The 17,489-nt window shown below is 42.6% G+C and overlaps 1 protein-coding gene across 5 annotated transcripts; it reads right to left on the bottom strand.

The window, feature by feature from the left end:
- Positions 1 to 323: 323 nt before the first annotated feature.
- On the bottom strand, positions 324 to 16,662 carry pnkd (PNKD metallo-beta-lactamase domain containing). Of its 5 annotated transcripts, none has more exons than XM_054787893.1 (11): positions 16,564 to 16,662; positions 16,286 to 16,423; positions 16,031 to 16,155; positions 15,053 to 15,168; positions 14,657 to 14,769; positions 14,178 to 14,236; positions 12,166 to 12,258; positions 11,821 to 11,984; positions 8,160 to 8,246; positions 5,681 to 5,796; positions 324 to 2,728 (listed from the first exon to the last, which is right to left on the bottom strand). In XM_054787893.1, the coding sequence occupies exons 3-11, from the start codon at positions 16,114 to 16,116 to the stop codon at positions 2,555 to 2,557; spliced, it is 1,008 nt and encodes a 335-aa protein (XP_054643868.1). In that variant the 5' UTR covers positions 16,117 to 16,155; positions 16,286 to 16,423; positions 16,564 to 16,662; the 3' UTR covers positions 324 to 2,554. The 5 variants fall into 5 exon arrangements, with proteins under 5 accessions (XP_054643868.1, XP_054643870.1, XP_054643869.1 ...); XM_054787895.1 differs by having other exon boundaries at positions 325 to 2,728; positions 16,031 to 16,094; positions 16,564 to 16,660; XM_054787894.1 differs by lacking the exon at positions 16,286 to 16,423 and having other exon boundaries at positions 325 to 2,728; positions 16,031 to 16,094; positions 16,564 to 16,588.
- Positions 16,663 to 17,489: the final 827 nt, after the last annotated feature.

Raw genomic sequence — 17,489 nt, 5'->3', positions numbered from 1 at the left:
GTGACCCATTGTTTTAACATTGCATAGAAGAGTCGATCTATCCATTGTCTATACAAACCAGAGACAGCTGACACATTAGACCAGTAGATAATTCTAGTAAACATACTAATGTATATTATCATAGTAATTTGCAGTTTGACACCCGCGTGATTAAAAGTATTTCCTGTTTGTCAAATTTCCAGTCATGTGTTTAATAATGTATGTATAATGTGACTACAGACTTCATGCTATGCTGTTTATTTATGTATGTTATGTTACTTGAGCTGAGAGAGGTTGAAGGAGTGGGAAAAAGAACTCAGCTGACAGGCTAGAATGCACCAAATAAGACAACAAACAGCTTGCACACAGTTGGAGATGTTTACTTGAATATTTCCTCATTAAAACATAACCTAAAGTCAAACTGTTTCCCATGTGGTGGTATTCCTAACTGAAACATATGCAAATCAGATGCACAACAGCATCAAACAAACAAGAGTAACATTTTAGTCAACAAGTCACCGGAGGAGACTGTGCTTCGGTATACTGTAACTCTTCTACAGCAGAAATATAGGGGTCTAAAGAGTTTTCACAAATCCAGATACCTTTTCTATTGACTTCATGAAAGCATTAAATGCACAAAATGAAGATCATGTTCCTAATAGACACCAGCACAATCATTCCGAACACTGTATCACAAGATACAGTTATGTATACAAACAAAATTTCCCAAAATGTCAAGCTGTTTTTTAGTATCTTTTTGTGGTATAAGATGAGTGCCACCATCAATCGCATTCTTGTCATTCAAGAAAGAAAGCATCTCATTTCCATTAGTGCAAATTAGTCATTTCAAAACACAGTGCACCATATAAATTTAGTAACTCGCAGTGAAGCTATATAATAAAGCAATAACCTACTCAGCTAAGACCCAATCGTTATTGCTTCATAAGTGAAATGTCAATAGGAAGCTACTGTTCTTATCAAACTAATGCAGTCAGATACATTTAAAATAAAATAAAAAATGACTTCAATACCATGTAAAGCAGGGGTCTCAAACTCGCGGCCTGCGGGCCATTTGCGGCCCACCAAATCGTATCCTGCGGCCCGCGACTGGACATCAAAGAGTAGTGTAACTGCAGCCCGCAACATCCGGGCAAGCTTAGTGTTACTTACATACTTACAGGGGCAAATTAACACCAACACTGAACTAACAGTGGTGTTATCAGATGGATGTATTGTGAATTGTATCGTATCGTGAGGTACCCTGAGATTCCCAGGCCTACTCCCAATACTTGATGCGGCCCAGCCTCACCCAGACTCTACCTCCACTGGCCCCCAGTGAAATTGAGTTTGAGACCCCTGATGTAAAGGCTATCCAAAATGTATCCGATTCATTCACAATCTAAAATATAAATATTCAGTAGTGCATACAAAAAAAAAACAATGTGAAAATGGTGACATGTCAGCAGGTCTGTGCCTCATATACAGTATAAAAGGCTTTTCAAGATGTTTTTTGTTTTATAACTAACAATGGCTGTGAAGTAGATAACACAGTATAATACAACATTTAATTTGTTCATTTAACCCCTGTACACAGGGGAATGTGGTTGTACCTACTAGCGTGCAAATTAACATTAATGAATGTTCATTAAACAAAGAACAAAAACAAAACGCTGTGCTTGTAAACAAAGCGTGATCACAATATACATGTGGAAGGATGGGAATTATTCATTAAAATATTAATTGTGACTTGATTGTACATAGTCACTGACGAAAAACAAAATCACATGCAATGCCTCTGTAAATGTATGAAACAGCTGTACAGTGACTCTATTCGCAATTCAGCATATTTGCAAATTCCATACCACCACTCTCCCCACAAAAAAAAATCTGTGGGAAAACCCACCCTTTTGTGCTTTTTCTCTCAGAAAATGGGCTTTTTTTTTTCCCCACAGAAACCCACCTCACTCACCCTAAGGCGGTAAGAATTTTTAAACATGGGATAATAAATCACAAAATGTACAGCATAATGACGGAAAAAGATTGCGGCGCCCTGTGTGGATAGCTTCCGACAGTCAACCTCGCTACAATCCGGCCTCAAAACTCCAAGGTGAACACAAGTTAATAGAATGACAACAGGCAAGCAGTGTGGACTATGTACTGTAGATGCGGCTTGGAGAAATGCCTGCCATGACGACCCACCAGCGTGCGGGGAAGCGGCGCCGCTTTCGAGGGAGATGTAGAGTGGTAGACGACCTCACGACCAGGCTAAAGGCTAGACCGTGTCTACAATTCCAGCATTGTCCTTCACCAGGACGACAATTTCACCAGGATCATCTTATGTTATCATTCATTAGTGGCGAGTACCTAATGTACCATACATTTTACCATTTAAATGCATGTGTAGGGCATACTACAGCGCTTAGTGTGTCAAAAATAGGTAATTTTTGGGGTTTTCTGTTATTCACGAGGGTCTGAGATCATAACTCCTGCAAATGCCCACAATCTCTTTAAAACAGTCTACAGTTAGAAATAGCAACAGGGATTGCTGTGCTCACTCGGCTGTTCCCAGCTCTTTTTATCTCCTGTTGTACTGATCTTTGTGTTTTCGTAGCTCCTCCAGCACCCGAGCCCGGAACTGATTCCAGTCCTCCTCCTCCAGCTGCCGCAGGCCCAGCGCCAGATGGAGCTCTGCACAGTGGCTGCGCAGGAAAGGATTGTACGCCTTCTCTTCTCCGATAGTGGAGGGACTCTGCGAATGAAGTGTGATGTTTTTACTGAGCAGATTCAGGACAACACAAATAGACACGTAAAATATCTTAACTGTCTGAACTTAACTGTCTCAGTTTCAACAGAAACAGACGTATCTGTCAAGTTCAAGAAATATGTAAAGAAATTATCATGGATGGATGGACCAATAATGACTGAATAGCTGTAATTCATTCATTCATTCATTCATTTTAAGCAGGCTTTGAGTAATGGGGGAGGGGGGGTGGGCGGTGTCACAGAAACTAAACAATACTGTATGGTGTGCATACAAAATACCTTGAAGGATGCTGATGATGGATAATAGTCCCCCATTATGCAGTGTGAATCATAAATGGAGCAACTACTCTTAGCGGCACCTTATCAAAAGTAATCATCAAGCTCAAAGAAAACATGCTTTGTTGGCTGGTAATCCTTCGGGATTTTATGAAACCTAAGAACAGACAATTATATAAAAAAGTGATATGGATGTGTTACACGTGTTACGTGTAAACTGTCACTGCATTTCAAAAACACCCCAAATGGCACACTATTCGACTTCATCATTTCCCTCACATATTTAATAAAGTATAACTATTGCTCTATTTTCTTCTTTTGTTGGTATGGGGAGCAGGAAATACACCTACGTGCTCACGGCTGGAGTTGCAGTCTTTATGCTTGAAGATATCTTGTTATCTTCGGTTTACAGTGTTGGAGTTTTATGGTTATGTATGCACTGCCATAAATTAACACCATACAAAACAAACTAGGTACGTACGCGGGGCCGAGCAATATGTCGGTGAATTAATACATTGGTGGGGTAACACGTAATTGCATCGCTACACTGACGGGACAATGGACGACGTCACTTTTGTTCTTTGTAGCCAACTGTTTCACTTTAACCTCCATTGTGTCTCCCAAGGCAGTGAGGCAGACGCGTCTGGTGGCAGCGCATAGAAAGTGAAATGGAAATTAGACATTGTCAGACGCTCAGTGGAGAAATCAAGATTAGCTGCATGCCCGGTCCAAGCTGCTGAAACATGTGTATCATCTTTATCATGAAGGATAAAGATGGTATTCTTGAACCACTTAGAGCAGGAATTCTTCCATTGAACATAGGAGGAAAGTTTCATCCCTTTGAAAGTTTTTACAGGCACTTCTTCATGAAACCATCCATGCCTGATGAAACAACAAAAGCATGCATAACTCAATCTTCGGCGAGTAGTCACCCCTACATAGTTAATATTCCCAAGCCCAACACCCAGTGTCATCTTTCTTCCTCCATCCCAAGAACAGTCAGGTTGTTGAATTCCCTCCCACCAACCATGTTTCCAGAGACTCGTAACAACTGAACTGTTTCAAGTAAGCAGTTAATGCACATTTTTTTAACAATATTATGAGTGAATGAAATTTAATTGGCTTTTGTGTTGCGGATATTTATATATTAAATTTTACGGACGCTTTTCATGTATTTGATGGAACTACCAGGCCTTGAACCTGTTAATTAAAAAAAAAAGATCTACTATGAAAAGTAGGCATGCTCCAATTGATCAGCCACCAATCAATATCGGCCGATTTCCGTGAAAAAGCACATGATTGGCATACGCTGATAATTGCCTTTCAACGCTGATCACCTCTGGCTAGTACAATTGAAGCCTACAGCCAATCATGATCCCTATGTGCAGTGTAGTGTCTTGCTCTAACGTCTTGGAGAAGCATCCCCCGCCCACTTAACTTCGCACTGCGCAGCCGTCCCGAAGCCAGAACGAACATGTCTGCCGCGTAGCACTTATCTGCCATTTGTGAGAGTGATATCAAATGAAAAACATGCCACGAAAACTATCTTGCGGGGGTAGCATGTTAATCAACTTCAATTTAATACGGCATTTGAAGAACAAACAGATGTTGACAGAGTATGGTGAGTTTTTGAGGTCTCACGGTGCAGAATCATTTAAACGGCAGCTAACGCAGCTAACACTCGCCCGTACTGTATGTGCGTGACAGTCAGAAGGCTGAGCAAATAACCCAAAAACAAATTTAATTAATAGGACTAGATGACCTGCCTTTCTCAGTGGGTGAAGACACCAGGTTCACCGACTTCTCTCTCACTTGGAGCCCACCTACGTGCTGTGTGGAAGTCCTGCTATACCTCCACCAGACAATGTACTCTCACATTCAAAGTCTCCTTAAATAAGTTGTCTCATCCTCTGTAAGTTTCACCAGTGAGATATGTTGTCTTGAAAAAGTAAGGAAAATATGTTTTTGTCCAAATTATTAACTGCCTACCCCCAAAACACCCCCCCCCCCCCCCTTATTTTTTTTAGTAATTACCTATTGTCTGGGAGTGGCAGGGAACCTTGGAATTGTGAACTTTTTTCCCTTATACGGCACCCCTGGCCGATAGCACTCATCATAAATAAATTTTAAAATTACAGTTAATCCATGTGTTCGGTATCGTCAGATTTCAAATTGGCAGGACAAAACCCTGACAGGAGCAACCCTAATGAAAATGAGAAAACTAAGCACCATAGTACAATTTAGGTATAAGATTGGATATTAAACCAAAATAGTATCCATAGTGCGTTTTATCAATTTTCAAAACAACCAGAAAGGTCCAAGTTGAGGCTGTAGTAAATGATTCTCTGTATTACACAGTTGTAAACACATTAACAACTGAAATTTTACAAAGCCTGCACATAATATTCAGAAACATAAAAGACGTGGACCAACAAACATGGGTGCAACCATCGCTTAGCTATGACCCTTCACGCCGCACAGATTGTATCGCATCCAGCTGAGAGGATGTGTGAGGAGAACGAGCACTTGCACACTGACAGCCTTGACACATTGTACTGTAGGGAGGTGATAAGGCTTCCTTTCTAAGTTCTAAAAAATATGAATTCTTTCTGGCTTGACATCCTTGGGAGGCATGACTAGAGCGGCAATATATCATTCTCACCGTGCACAGTTTCTGGCCTCGCTGCTGCAGCACCCACTGATATTTGTTTTCCCTGACAGCGTTGTGTGGCTCCACCTCAGCAGCAAACAGCAGATTGTCCTCTGCATACTCATGACCTGAGGGGCGACCAGCATACACACATCCATGTGAACCCAAGAACAGAAGCACAGCCACCAGCATAGAAACAATTTCATAACTGTGAGGACACACCTCATATTTCTGCAAATATTTTATTCTATATTGATACAATATATTTGATACAATGTAAAGTAGTGCAGGGCTCCACACCAACTTTTTTTTTTTTTTTATATATATATATAAGGAGCACACTGGCCCTTAACTTAAAATTTTAGGCACGCAAGCAGAAAATTTATGTCGCACATCGAAATCGACTTGCAAAGTAAACATTAACATTTCCTCTCATTTTCACTGTATTACTGATAAGTACTATTATCTCCAATACCACCTCTTTTCACATACACATTGGCCACCTTCATCTTTGGTGTTTATCGCCTTTCTTAGTCTTTAGGAGTTAATGTGGGTTGGCAAACTACTTAATTTGTGCGTTACTGTCAACGAATGGGCTGAAGTGTGGAGCAGAAGTTTGTCAGCAGCAAAAAATATTCAATAATAATAAAATAAAATCTGTAAATGAACTGCAGTTTAACTTTCCATCCATTTATTTTCTATGCCACTTATCCTAATTAGGATCGCAGGGGTATGCTGGAGCCTACCCCAGCTGACTTCAGGCAAGACCCAACCATGGACTGGTCGCCAGTCAATCGCAGGGCACATATCGACAAACAACCATTCACGCTCACATTCATACCTATGGACAATTTAGCGTCCCCAGGTCTTCCCGATCTCCTGACTGTATGGCCAACATGCTAACCGCTCAGCCACCGTGCAGCCCTGTTGCCAATTTCTGGATTTTTTTTGCCTTTAACTGTGTAATTTGTTGCCTGTTTTAGAATAATACTATCCATCAATTACATTTTCTATGACGCTTCTCCTCATCAGGGTTGCGGGGGCATGCTGCAGCCAATCCCAGATGACTTCGGGAGACAGGCGGGGTACAGCCTGGACTGGTCGCTAGCCAATCGCAGGGCACATATAGACAAACAACCATTCACACTCACATTCACACTCACAATTTAGTCGCCAATTAACCTAACATGCATGTTTTTGGAATGTGGGAGGAAACCGGAGTACCCACGCGCGCACGGGAGAACATGCAAACTCCACACAGAAATGCCCAACAGAGAATCGAACCGAGGTCTTCCCGATCTCCAGGCTGTGACTGTGTGGAAACATGCTAACCACTAGACCACTGTAAGACCATAATACTAATGCATGAGGAATTGATTGTTCAATAAGATATTACTTTGTTAAAAATAACCCAATTAACAGAATAAAATAACAATTTAAATTTCTTTCTCATAGAAACTGGTACATAACAGTATAAATTGAGTGTCCAGGTTTATGATAGCGCAGAGCAGGTGCAGCCAACTTCCAGCACTATTAAAACTACTTTGACAAAAGAAAGAAAAAGAAAGAAGAGGTGAGCTATTCACGTTTTATGTGACTGGCAACATTTCAATTGTACTTTATTTACAAAGCACATCTCCACTCAAACAATGTGCTCATTGTCTTTATGCTATTTTGTGCTCAGTTCTCATTAAATACAGGAATGTCTGAGTTGAAGAGTTATAAAAATACTAAGAGTTGAGGCAAATATTCATCATATCCAAAGGTTATGTTTGGAAAATAGATGTATGAGTGCTGCCAGCATTGGTTCAGCGGTTTAAGGCGCAGTTCATTAAGGGAAACATGAATGCCAACATGTACCGTGGTATACTTAAGCAGAGCATGTGGCCCTGCCTTCAGAAACTGGGCCACTGGGCAGCATTCCAACATGATAAGGACCCCAAACACATCGCCAAGATGACCAGTGCCTTGCTGCAGTGGGGTATTTTCAGACGAAAGTTGGAGGAGTGCAAGGTGTCTAACATCCACCAGCCCCGTAATGTCATCATGGAGGAGTGAAAGAGGATTCCGGAGGCAACCTACGAAGTTCCAGTTAACTCCATGCCCAAGAGAGTTAAGGCAGTGTTGGAAAATAATGGTAGCCACAAAAAAATATTGAGGGGTGTACTCACTTTTGTGACATACTGTAAGTGTGCACTCCATTATGCAATGCCGTTAATTGGAGAATAGTCAATACACAAATTGAGCTGGTGGAACTTCAAAAACAATACACAATGTTTACAATACATTAAGTCTGTGTAGGCTCTCAGTCGTACAGGAGTTGTCCATCGAGGAAAAGGCTTCTTGAGACGTCATCTGTACTTCTGTGAAGAAGATGTCGGACATTTCGCTCCTCATCCGAAGAGCTTCGTCAGCGAACGCTGACGAACAAGAAGCCTTTTCCTCGATACAATACATTAACTTAACATCGACTTGTGTGGAAGGTTCCTACCAGGCCAAAGAAGTGTGTCATCGTTTAAGGAGCCAACTGTATCCAGAGATGACAGCATCGTTGAGGCACTGCCTTCAAACATCCTCCCTGTAAACGACAACCTTCTTGACTCAAGTAGTTCTCAGCTTTAAATAGGATATTGAATAATGTCTTGCATTTTTTATACAACAATACATTTTGGGGGGTATTTAAATCTGAGTGGTAATTGGTTTAACTGATAATTGTATTAATTGGTTCCCTTTAGGCATAAAATGACACTCCTTTCGTCACTTTTATATTCATATTACCCAATACAAAATAAGAGCAAATAAGCCATTTAAGTCATAAGACTTGTGCGTGTTACTATAAATGTATTCCTTAGGGGACCTGAAAGAGAGGCGGACAGGAACTGATGTCGGCGGTTCAGTGTTAAGTTTCAGCTTGTGATTATTGTGCCTGTTGAGATAAATCAAAACTGCAATAAAAGCCTGTTTGTCCAGTGAATCAACTCTGACCCTTGTGTGTCATTACAGCAGTGGTTCTAAATTATTTCTGTCATGCCACCAATGGGGGACCAAAATGTTTTCGTGCCCCCCCCAACCCTGATTTGAAATACTATTGAGAAACTATTGATTTATCTGTACTGTACAGACTGACCTCGAAATTAAAACAAGCAAAATGTGCAGTGACGCTGAGTACAACTAATTTATACATGTTGGCAGGTCTGCACTAATATTGAAAGTCCTCCCTGCCTCTCACTATTTGAGAAGCACTGCATGACGGTAACACAACTGACACCGACTGACCAGTGTAAAATACTATATTTCATCAAACTCCGAATGCATCTTCTGAATGCCTTATAATTGGATTTGGTCTTCGGCGACCAAATCTGGTTCTTGGGACATGGAATGTCACTTCTCTGGCGGGGAAGGAGCCCGAACTTGTGAGAGAGGTTGAGACATTCCGACTAGATATAGTCGGACTCACCTCGACCCACAGTTTGGGTTCTGGATCTAAACTCCTCGAGAGGGGCTGGACCTTGTTCTACTCTGGAGTTGCAACAGGGGAGAGGCAGCGAGCTGGTGTGGCCTTATTAATAGCCCCCCCGGCTAGGTGCCTGTCGTTTGTGCTTACGCACCGAACGGCAGTTTGGAGTACCCAGCCTTCTTGGAGTCCATCAGAGGGGTGCTGGAGAGCACCCCAACTGGGGACTCCGTCGTTTTGCTGGGAGACTTCAACGCCCATGTGGCCAATGACAGTGTCACCTGCCCGATCTGAACCCGTGCGGTGTGATGTTGTTGTACTTCTGTGCGAACCACAGTTTGTCTATCACAAACACTATGTTCGAACATAAGGACGTCCACAAGTGCACATGGCACCAGGACACCCTAGGCCGCAGGTCTATGACCGACTTTATAGTCGTATCATCAGACCTGCGTTTGCATGTACTGGACACGCGGGTGAAGAGAGGGGCTGAGCTGTCAACTGATCACCACCTGGTGATGAGTTGGATTAGATGGCGAGGTAGGATGCCGAACAGACCCGGGAGACCCAAACGTGTAGTGAGGGTGTGCTGGGAACGTTTTCGCAGAGTCTCCTGTTCGTTGAGTCTTCAGCTCTCACATCCGGCAGAGCTTCGCCTGCACCCCGGGGGAGGACGAGGATATTGAGTCCGAATGGGCTCTACTCCATCCTCCATTGCTGGGGCAGCCGATCGGAGCTGTGGCTGCAAGGTGGTCGGTGCCTGTCATGGCGGCAAGCCCCAAACCCGATGGTGGACACCAGAGCTTACGGCTGCCGTCTAGCTGAAGGAGGAGTCCTATCGAGCATGGAAGGCTTGTGGGACTCCTGAAGCAGCTGAGGTATCTGGGGTAGTCAAAACGCTCCCCAGTGGCAAAGCTCCGGGAGTGGACGAGTTTCGCCCTGAACTCCTCAAGGCTCTGGATGTTGAGGGACTGTCTTGGCTGACACGTCTCTTCAACATTGCATGGAAGTCGGGAACAGTACCTCTGGATTGGCAGACTGGGGTGGTGGTCCCCCTTTTCAAGAAGGGTGACCGGAGGGTGTGTTCCAACCATAGGGGGATCACACTCCTCAGCCTCCCTGGGAAAGTCTATTCCAGGGTGCTGGAGAGAAGAGTACGACCGTTAATCGAACTTTGGCTACAGGAGGTACAATGTGGTTTTCGTCCTGGTCGCGAAACACTGGACCAGCTCGACACGCTTGCAAGGGTACTGGAGGGTACTTGGGAGTTTGTCACACCGGTCTACATGTGTTTTGTGGACTTGGAAAAGGCATTCGTCATGTCCCTCACGGTGTCCTGTGGGGGGGTGCTCCAGGAGTATGGGATTGGTGGCGCGCTACTACGTGCCATTCAGTCCTTGTACAACCGGAGCAGGAGCCTGGTTCACATTGCCAGCAGTAAGTCAAGCCTGTTTCCGGTGAACGCTGGCCTCCGCCAAGGCTGCCCTTTGTCATCGATTCTGTTCATAATTTTCATGGACAGAATTTGTCGATGGAATCCAGTTCAGGGGCCTTAGGATCTCGTCTCTGCTATTTGCAGACGATGTGGTCCTGATGGCCTCATCAGGCTGTGACCTTCAGCGTTTACTGGAACGGTTTGCATGTGAGTGTAACGCTTCTGGGATGAGACTCAGCATCTCCAAATCTGAGGCCATGGTTCTCAGTCGGAAAAGGGTGGATGGCTCCCTCCAGGTTGGGAATGAGGTCCTGCCCCAGGTGGAGGAGTTCAAGTATCCCAGGGTCTTGTTGAGGAGTGAGGGAAGGTTGGCGCATGAGGTCGACAGGCGGATCAGCGCAGCGTCTGCAGTAATGCGGTCGCTGTACGGGACCGTCGTGGTGAAGAGAGAGCTAAGCCGGAAGGCAAAGCTCTCAATTTACCAATCGATTTATGTTCCCACCCTCACCTAAGGTCATGAGCTTTGGGTCGTGACCGAAAGAAGGAGATCGCGGATACAAGCGGCTGAAATGAGTTTCCTCCGTAGGGTAGCTGGACTCACCCTAAGAGATACGGTTGGAACTCGGTCATCCGGGAGGAGCTCAGAGTAGAGCCGCTGCTCCTTCACTTCGAGAGGAGCTAATTGGGGTGGCTCGGGCATCTAGTCATGATGCCTTCCGGAAGCCTCCCTGGTGAGGTGTTCCGGGCTTGCCCAGCCAGGAGAAGGGCCCGGGGCAGACCTAGGACACGCTGGAGGGATTATGTCTCACAGCTGGCCTGGGAACGCCTTGGTGTCCTCCCGATGGAGCTGGAGGAGGTGGCCGGGGACCGGGAAGTCTGGGCTTCTGCCCCCGAGACGAGGCGAGCCGGTGTACTAGTGTACCTCCAGCCGGGTTTTGGGGAATTGGCTCCTTGCTGAAACTTGCGGGTTGCCGCCTGGATAGCAGTGAGGCGTAGGGTTGTGTTCAGTGAACAAAATGTGTGCCTGTTGGTCGCTCTCCGGGAGGTGAAGGCACTGATGTGATAACAAAATGTTCCCGCGATCGACCGGCAAACTCCCAAAGATCGACTAAGTAGCTCACGATCGACGGGTTGGTGACTCCTGCACTAGAGGGAGCCACTTATGATACCTCTCGTTTTGTGTGTATTTTTTATCACATTTAGTGTTAAAAAAAAACAAAAAGAAAACATTCTCCTATTGTTCCCCTTGTTTGTGTAACCTACCGCAACCTGACAGGAACACCAGGTCACCGGAAAAAAGACTTGAGGGGGCGCCCATCGCCCGGCCATCCAAAAGGTAGATCATGTGGCCCACTGTGTGACCTGGCGTAAAGAGGGCCTTAAAGTGCAAACAGCCGACTGTTACCGAGTCCTTGTGTGACAGAGGGCTGACAGCACAGAAACAAAATATTGTTTATACAATAAATATAGTTCTCGTGCAGCATGTTAACATAGAAGCATACATTAAAAATCATAGGAAATTTATCACGACGATTGAAAGATGATTTAATCTGGACAGGACTACAACATGCACTCAAGTGCAGTTTATCTGAGCCACCTAGAACTTACTGTGTCAGACCAGGAATGTTATCAGCTGCATTTCCATAAACTCGGCATGAGCTGTAAATCCTTTTCAGCCATTTGTTTCCCCCGCTGTGATCCCTGCAGATAAAAAAGACAGGCTATGGTGATTTGACTCGACAAAGCCCTTTTGGCTAGTACTTCATTTGTGGAGAGACAAAAATATTGACCAAAAATTTGCGATAAATTTAATAATAATTCAGACATTTTATTCTGTACGAGAAATGTTGTCACGTTTTAATCTCGTGACATGTTGTAACACCCCTACTATACAGTAATGCCTCGTGTATCACAGTTAACCGTGATAAGTGACGGAATATGGAATATTTTCGTAGTTATGACATAAAAGACCTGTTTACAATTTTCTAAATAAGTTTTTTTAACATTATTAGAGCCCTGGGCAGAAATAACACCCCTATAGTCACCTGTAAATTCGTATTACCCAACATAGTAGACATAATTGGAGAACATAAGCCATTTAAGACATAAATAAAAATTGTGCTCATGTGTTGCAGTGAATGTGTGCCGAATGTGTAGAGGACAGGAAGTGACGTCGAGGTTCAGAGCTGAGTTTTAGGCTGTCATGTGTTACAGACAGCACCAGTAGCCCATGTTAATATTATGATTACTATTATTATGTTATAATTATTGTGCATGTTCTGACCTGCAATAAAAACCTGCTGTTCCGGCGATCAAGTCTGGTGCTTGTCTCACCGAACAATTACTGACACTTAGTGATCAATGTAGAATATATCACTTTCACAACACACTTTTTAATTGTTTAGGTTTGTTTTTTAGTTCATTTAGCCATTTTTACGGTTGAAAATGCTTAATTTAGGTAAAAAAAAATACGTACAATTTGCTAAAATATACATTTTTTACGACTAATAGGCTGTAGTCAACCATGAAAAACCATGATTTATTAACTAATACATGTTTGAAATCGTGATAGAGTGAAGCCGCAATGAAGCATCGAACTGTGAGGGAGGACTGTATGTGGGTTTTATACATGTATTATCTCTATCTTTATATTGTAAAGTGCTCTTGAATGTCAAGAAAGGCGCTTATAAATTAAATGTATTATTAGGACACGAGCTTAAAAGCAAAGCCTTTGCGAAGGACATACTTTATCTTCACATTTTTGGAGGCCTTAACATTAAACTCACCCAAATTTGCAAGGGCATCAGGCCCAACAAAACATGATATTTCAGTGGTCTCAAACACAGACCCCCAAAACTGGCCCATATAAATGTTTTTACATCTACCCCTACCATCTGTTTCACGGATTGTCATGAACTGTGATGGAGACATCTTTCATGACAGGATGCTCCCAAAAGTCAGTACAACCCGTATTCGAAAACACACAGTGGGCCATCATCAGTCTTTTCACGGCACAGACCAAAGGTCGTATTTTGCCGAACTCCTCCTCGGGACTTTGACCCAACGAGCTCAAATCTGAACCACTGATACTAAACAGATAGCAGACGATAGTTTGTGAACAGATTTAGTCTGTGCTTTCATATATGGGACCCTGCTTTGATGACTCAATAAGTGGGTCCACTAGGTCGGACTTCGATATTGATGGCACATTTTACTGCTTTTTATCATTTTATATATCTGATTTCAAGATATTCCCACCAGCATGATGACACTGTCAGAAATGAATTCTGTACATTTGACAGTATGTACCCTTGCCTTTATACACACAGTGCGAGGGCACGTTCAACCCTGTTTGCAGCTTAACGCAAAGTCCCAAAGGGACAAACGTGGTGCCTAATGGAGGTCAAATTCCTTAAAAGACCATCGTGAGATCCTAGGAAACTGACAGGTTTTCTAGTTGTTGTTATTATTATGATCCAATGTCAGACACTTTAACCAAAATATATTTGGATTCGACTTTCATAAATGATCGGTGCCGACTACAGTATTTAGCCGCATGTCTGTCTGTTACTGTATCTATACACCATGCTAAAATGAACACACACATACAAAAAACTCACCAATGCTTGTGTGTACAGAGTATGGCTTCTAGTCGTACTCCTTCCTCCTGAATGACTGCCTAGGAAGTTATGAAAGCTATTATAAACTTCATGGATGACTGCAAATGCATTATTTTGTTAAATCAATCAGTCAATGGGAGAAGGCGGCAGTAGCTCAGTCTGTAAGGACATTGTTACGTTATGTTATGTGATGTTATAAGGTGCATCTCAATATATTAAAAAAAATATTTGAAAATTTAATTCATTTCAGTCGCTCAATTCAAAAAGTGAAACTCTTCTAATCTGTATATTCACTGCAGTGAGTGAAATGTCTCAATAATTTAGTTCTTAATTTTGATGATTATATCTTATAACGCTTGCACGATATTCTCATTTACTGAGATGCACCTGTATGCAAGACATTGTCCAGCACTGACATAAATCAAGCCTTCTTTACTAGCAGCAAAAAAATGCAACATGTGCATAACTCAAAAAAGCACCTGAACAGTCTGAGGGTCTGCAGGGTCTACAACTACTGCAACGCTGGAGGTCGTGTCAATTATTAGATAGCTGTAGTTGTCGGAGAGTACAGAGATCGGTATTATCTTCATACCTGTATGGAAGACAAAATATACACAATGTGACACATCATCTTGATTGGTGGATAGATTCAACCTAAATTAAACATGCAAGCAAAACTACAAGAGCCTTCCAAAATGAATATACACTACCTGGTCACGAACAAGCAATGTCAGAACATTTATTTTATGCTTGTTTATTGATGACTTGTATTGTACCAGACCTGAGCAACTGCTGCAACCCCAACCCTATTTAGTTATAATTCAGGTGGTGACATTTATTAATGGGCCAGGCAGTGCGTATATTATGTTTCATACCACTGAATTCCATGGGCAGAACTGTGGAGTGTCCAGCAGGGTAGCGTTCCCGGGCTTTCCTCATTTGTCTCTTGTAATACATGTAGCCAAGTCTGGTCCTGGTGTATAATGTGTACCTGCGCCACGAGGAAACAGGGACATTAATATTAGAGCTGAATGGAAAAAAGACAGTGAGTGACATAAATGGCAATTAGTTGGAAATTAATCAACAATTCAGATTAAACAAAACAATGTTAGGAGACTTCATCAACATGTTTCCAACGATCGTTCAAAGTTTTACTTGCAGTATTAGATTTGCGTGGATGAACTGTAACAAATATGGTACATTAACTGCTTAAAGGGGTCAAATCTAGTCATATGTTCACAGGCAACCAGCATTCAATTCCTACAATCATGAACGCGGCGTTAGTTTAACGGCCTGGAAGCTAAAGCTAATGTTGCCACGCTATAAACCACAACACTGTTTTTAGTAAGGCAGGTTATACTAACGCGATTCTGAATAACGGCTTCTCTGTGCGAGCCATGATGGTGCTAAACAATTTCCTCCAAAGTATCTGGCCAGTGCGTCGGAAGCGAACGCATAAACACAAGGAGAAGAAAGATGCGGTGACAGTCAAAGTAATAATCCAGTCAGGAAGCGCCATAGCCTCTCAGAGGGGAGCGTGATGACGTCACGTCGACGCCCCACACCCGGAAGTAAATAAACCAAAACGTGTCGACATTTATTATAATTTAAATTAGGGCACTGTAAGCCGTGACTACACCGTATATCTCGAGCTCTCTGTCAGCCAGCAGCTCCAACTTTCACTTCGCGGTCCGGAAACACTACAAACCATAAAAAGAGAGCGTCACTTCCTACCAGTGTTGCCAAATGGGAACTGAACAAATTACATTACGTTGCTTAGGGCCATCTACTACAGTAAAACTTTAAATCATTACCACAGGCCGTGTATAGTATAGCTTGTAATGCAGTCTTACCTTAAATAAAGTAACAGCACTGTTGGAAAGAAGCTTCCACTGGCAGAACAGCGCTCCCACCTGGCTATAAAGAGGCAATGCAACATAATGGACACAATGAAGTGAAGGAGAGCCGAATAACACGTCTGTAAAACATACAAATGGCCATGTGTTAAAAAATTGTGTTCTGGGAATTGAATGAAAAAAAGTAGTTTAAAATATTTAACATGGTTTGATTATAAAAGACAAATTAAACATCCTCTAAGTATCAAAAACCTTGGACTTGCTACAGCCAGATTATTTTCCATTTCGTCTGCAGTATCCAGACGATACTGCAGCCAGCCGATCACCATAGGATGGTAGATATTCCTTCAACTGCTCATCGGACATGAGTTGTATGACACTGGAGTCAATCTAAGATTAAGACAGATTTTATGAATTCTTAGGTCAACTGTATTACAACCTGCGTATACAGCAACCAGAAATTATCTTTAAAACTAAAAAAAAGTGTGTTACTTGTCAAATGAAGCATTCCCTATCAGTGTAATAAATACCTTGTCCCATTCCATTCGCTGTAGGTCTTCCTCAGACACGTGCTGTTCCCTCAACTACCTCATCCATGTTGTGTTCGTGTGAAAAATCCTCCGCATCTCTGTTGAATTAATGTAAAGCTTAAATGAGACCTTTGACAAAATCTACACAGTTCATTTTTTTCACAAAAATCTCCCGTTGATAGTTTTGGTATTCATGCGTCGTCATAGTAGGTTTTGTGTTTAGCCATGGCTTCATTCTCCAACTAAGGAGAAAGTGATCGTATTTCATGTTATCTTAAAAGGATAGTTCAGACTTTCTGAAGTCTGATTGTGTAAAGGTACTTACTGGTGGTTGGCAAATTAGCTATGCACAGTGAACAGTCGATAAATATTTGTCGGATAATTTCACGCTTTGTGTTATCAACCCTTACAATGTGTGGTAATTTGACCCCTTTAGTACATGGCTTTTAGTAAATACATGCTGCACAGAGCCTGACTTGCATTGCTTCTGTACAGCCAGGTGGGAGCGTAGTTCTGCCAGTGAAGCTTCTTTCCAACAGTGCTTTTACTTTATTTAAGGTAAGACTGCATTACAACCTATACTGTACACGGTCTGTGGTTATGATTTAAATCTGTACTATCATAGATAGTCCTAAGCAAAGTCATGTATTTTGTCATTTCCACTGGCAGGAAGTGACGCTCTCTGTTTATGGTTTGTTGTGTTTAGCTAGCTGACAACAGGCCCGAGATACACGGTGGGGTCACGGCCTATAGTGACCTATTTAGGTTATAATAAATGCAATGTTACACTATCCTTCGCCTTTATTTGACTCATCTGTCCCGAACGGGACAAATTAATACAATTACATTGTGCAATAGCAATGCAGCCCAATGTAGTGTGAATTACTTCAGATACCATTCCATTTTCATCCAATTACCCTGTCCGG

This window comes from Dunckerocampus dactyliophorus, chromosome 9 (assembly GCF_027744805.1).
Source record: "Dunckerocampus dactyliophorus isolate RoL2022-P2 chromosome 9, RoL_Ddac_1.1, whole genome shotgun sequence".
In the NCBI taxonomy this organism is placed as follows: Eukaryota; Metazoa; Chordata; class Actinopteri; order Syngnathiformes; family Syngnathidae; genus Dunckerocampus; species Dunckerocampus dactyliophorus.
Note: the sequence above shows the minus strand (reverse complement) of the source record. Positions and strands in the feature narration are given on the sequence as shown.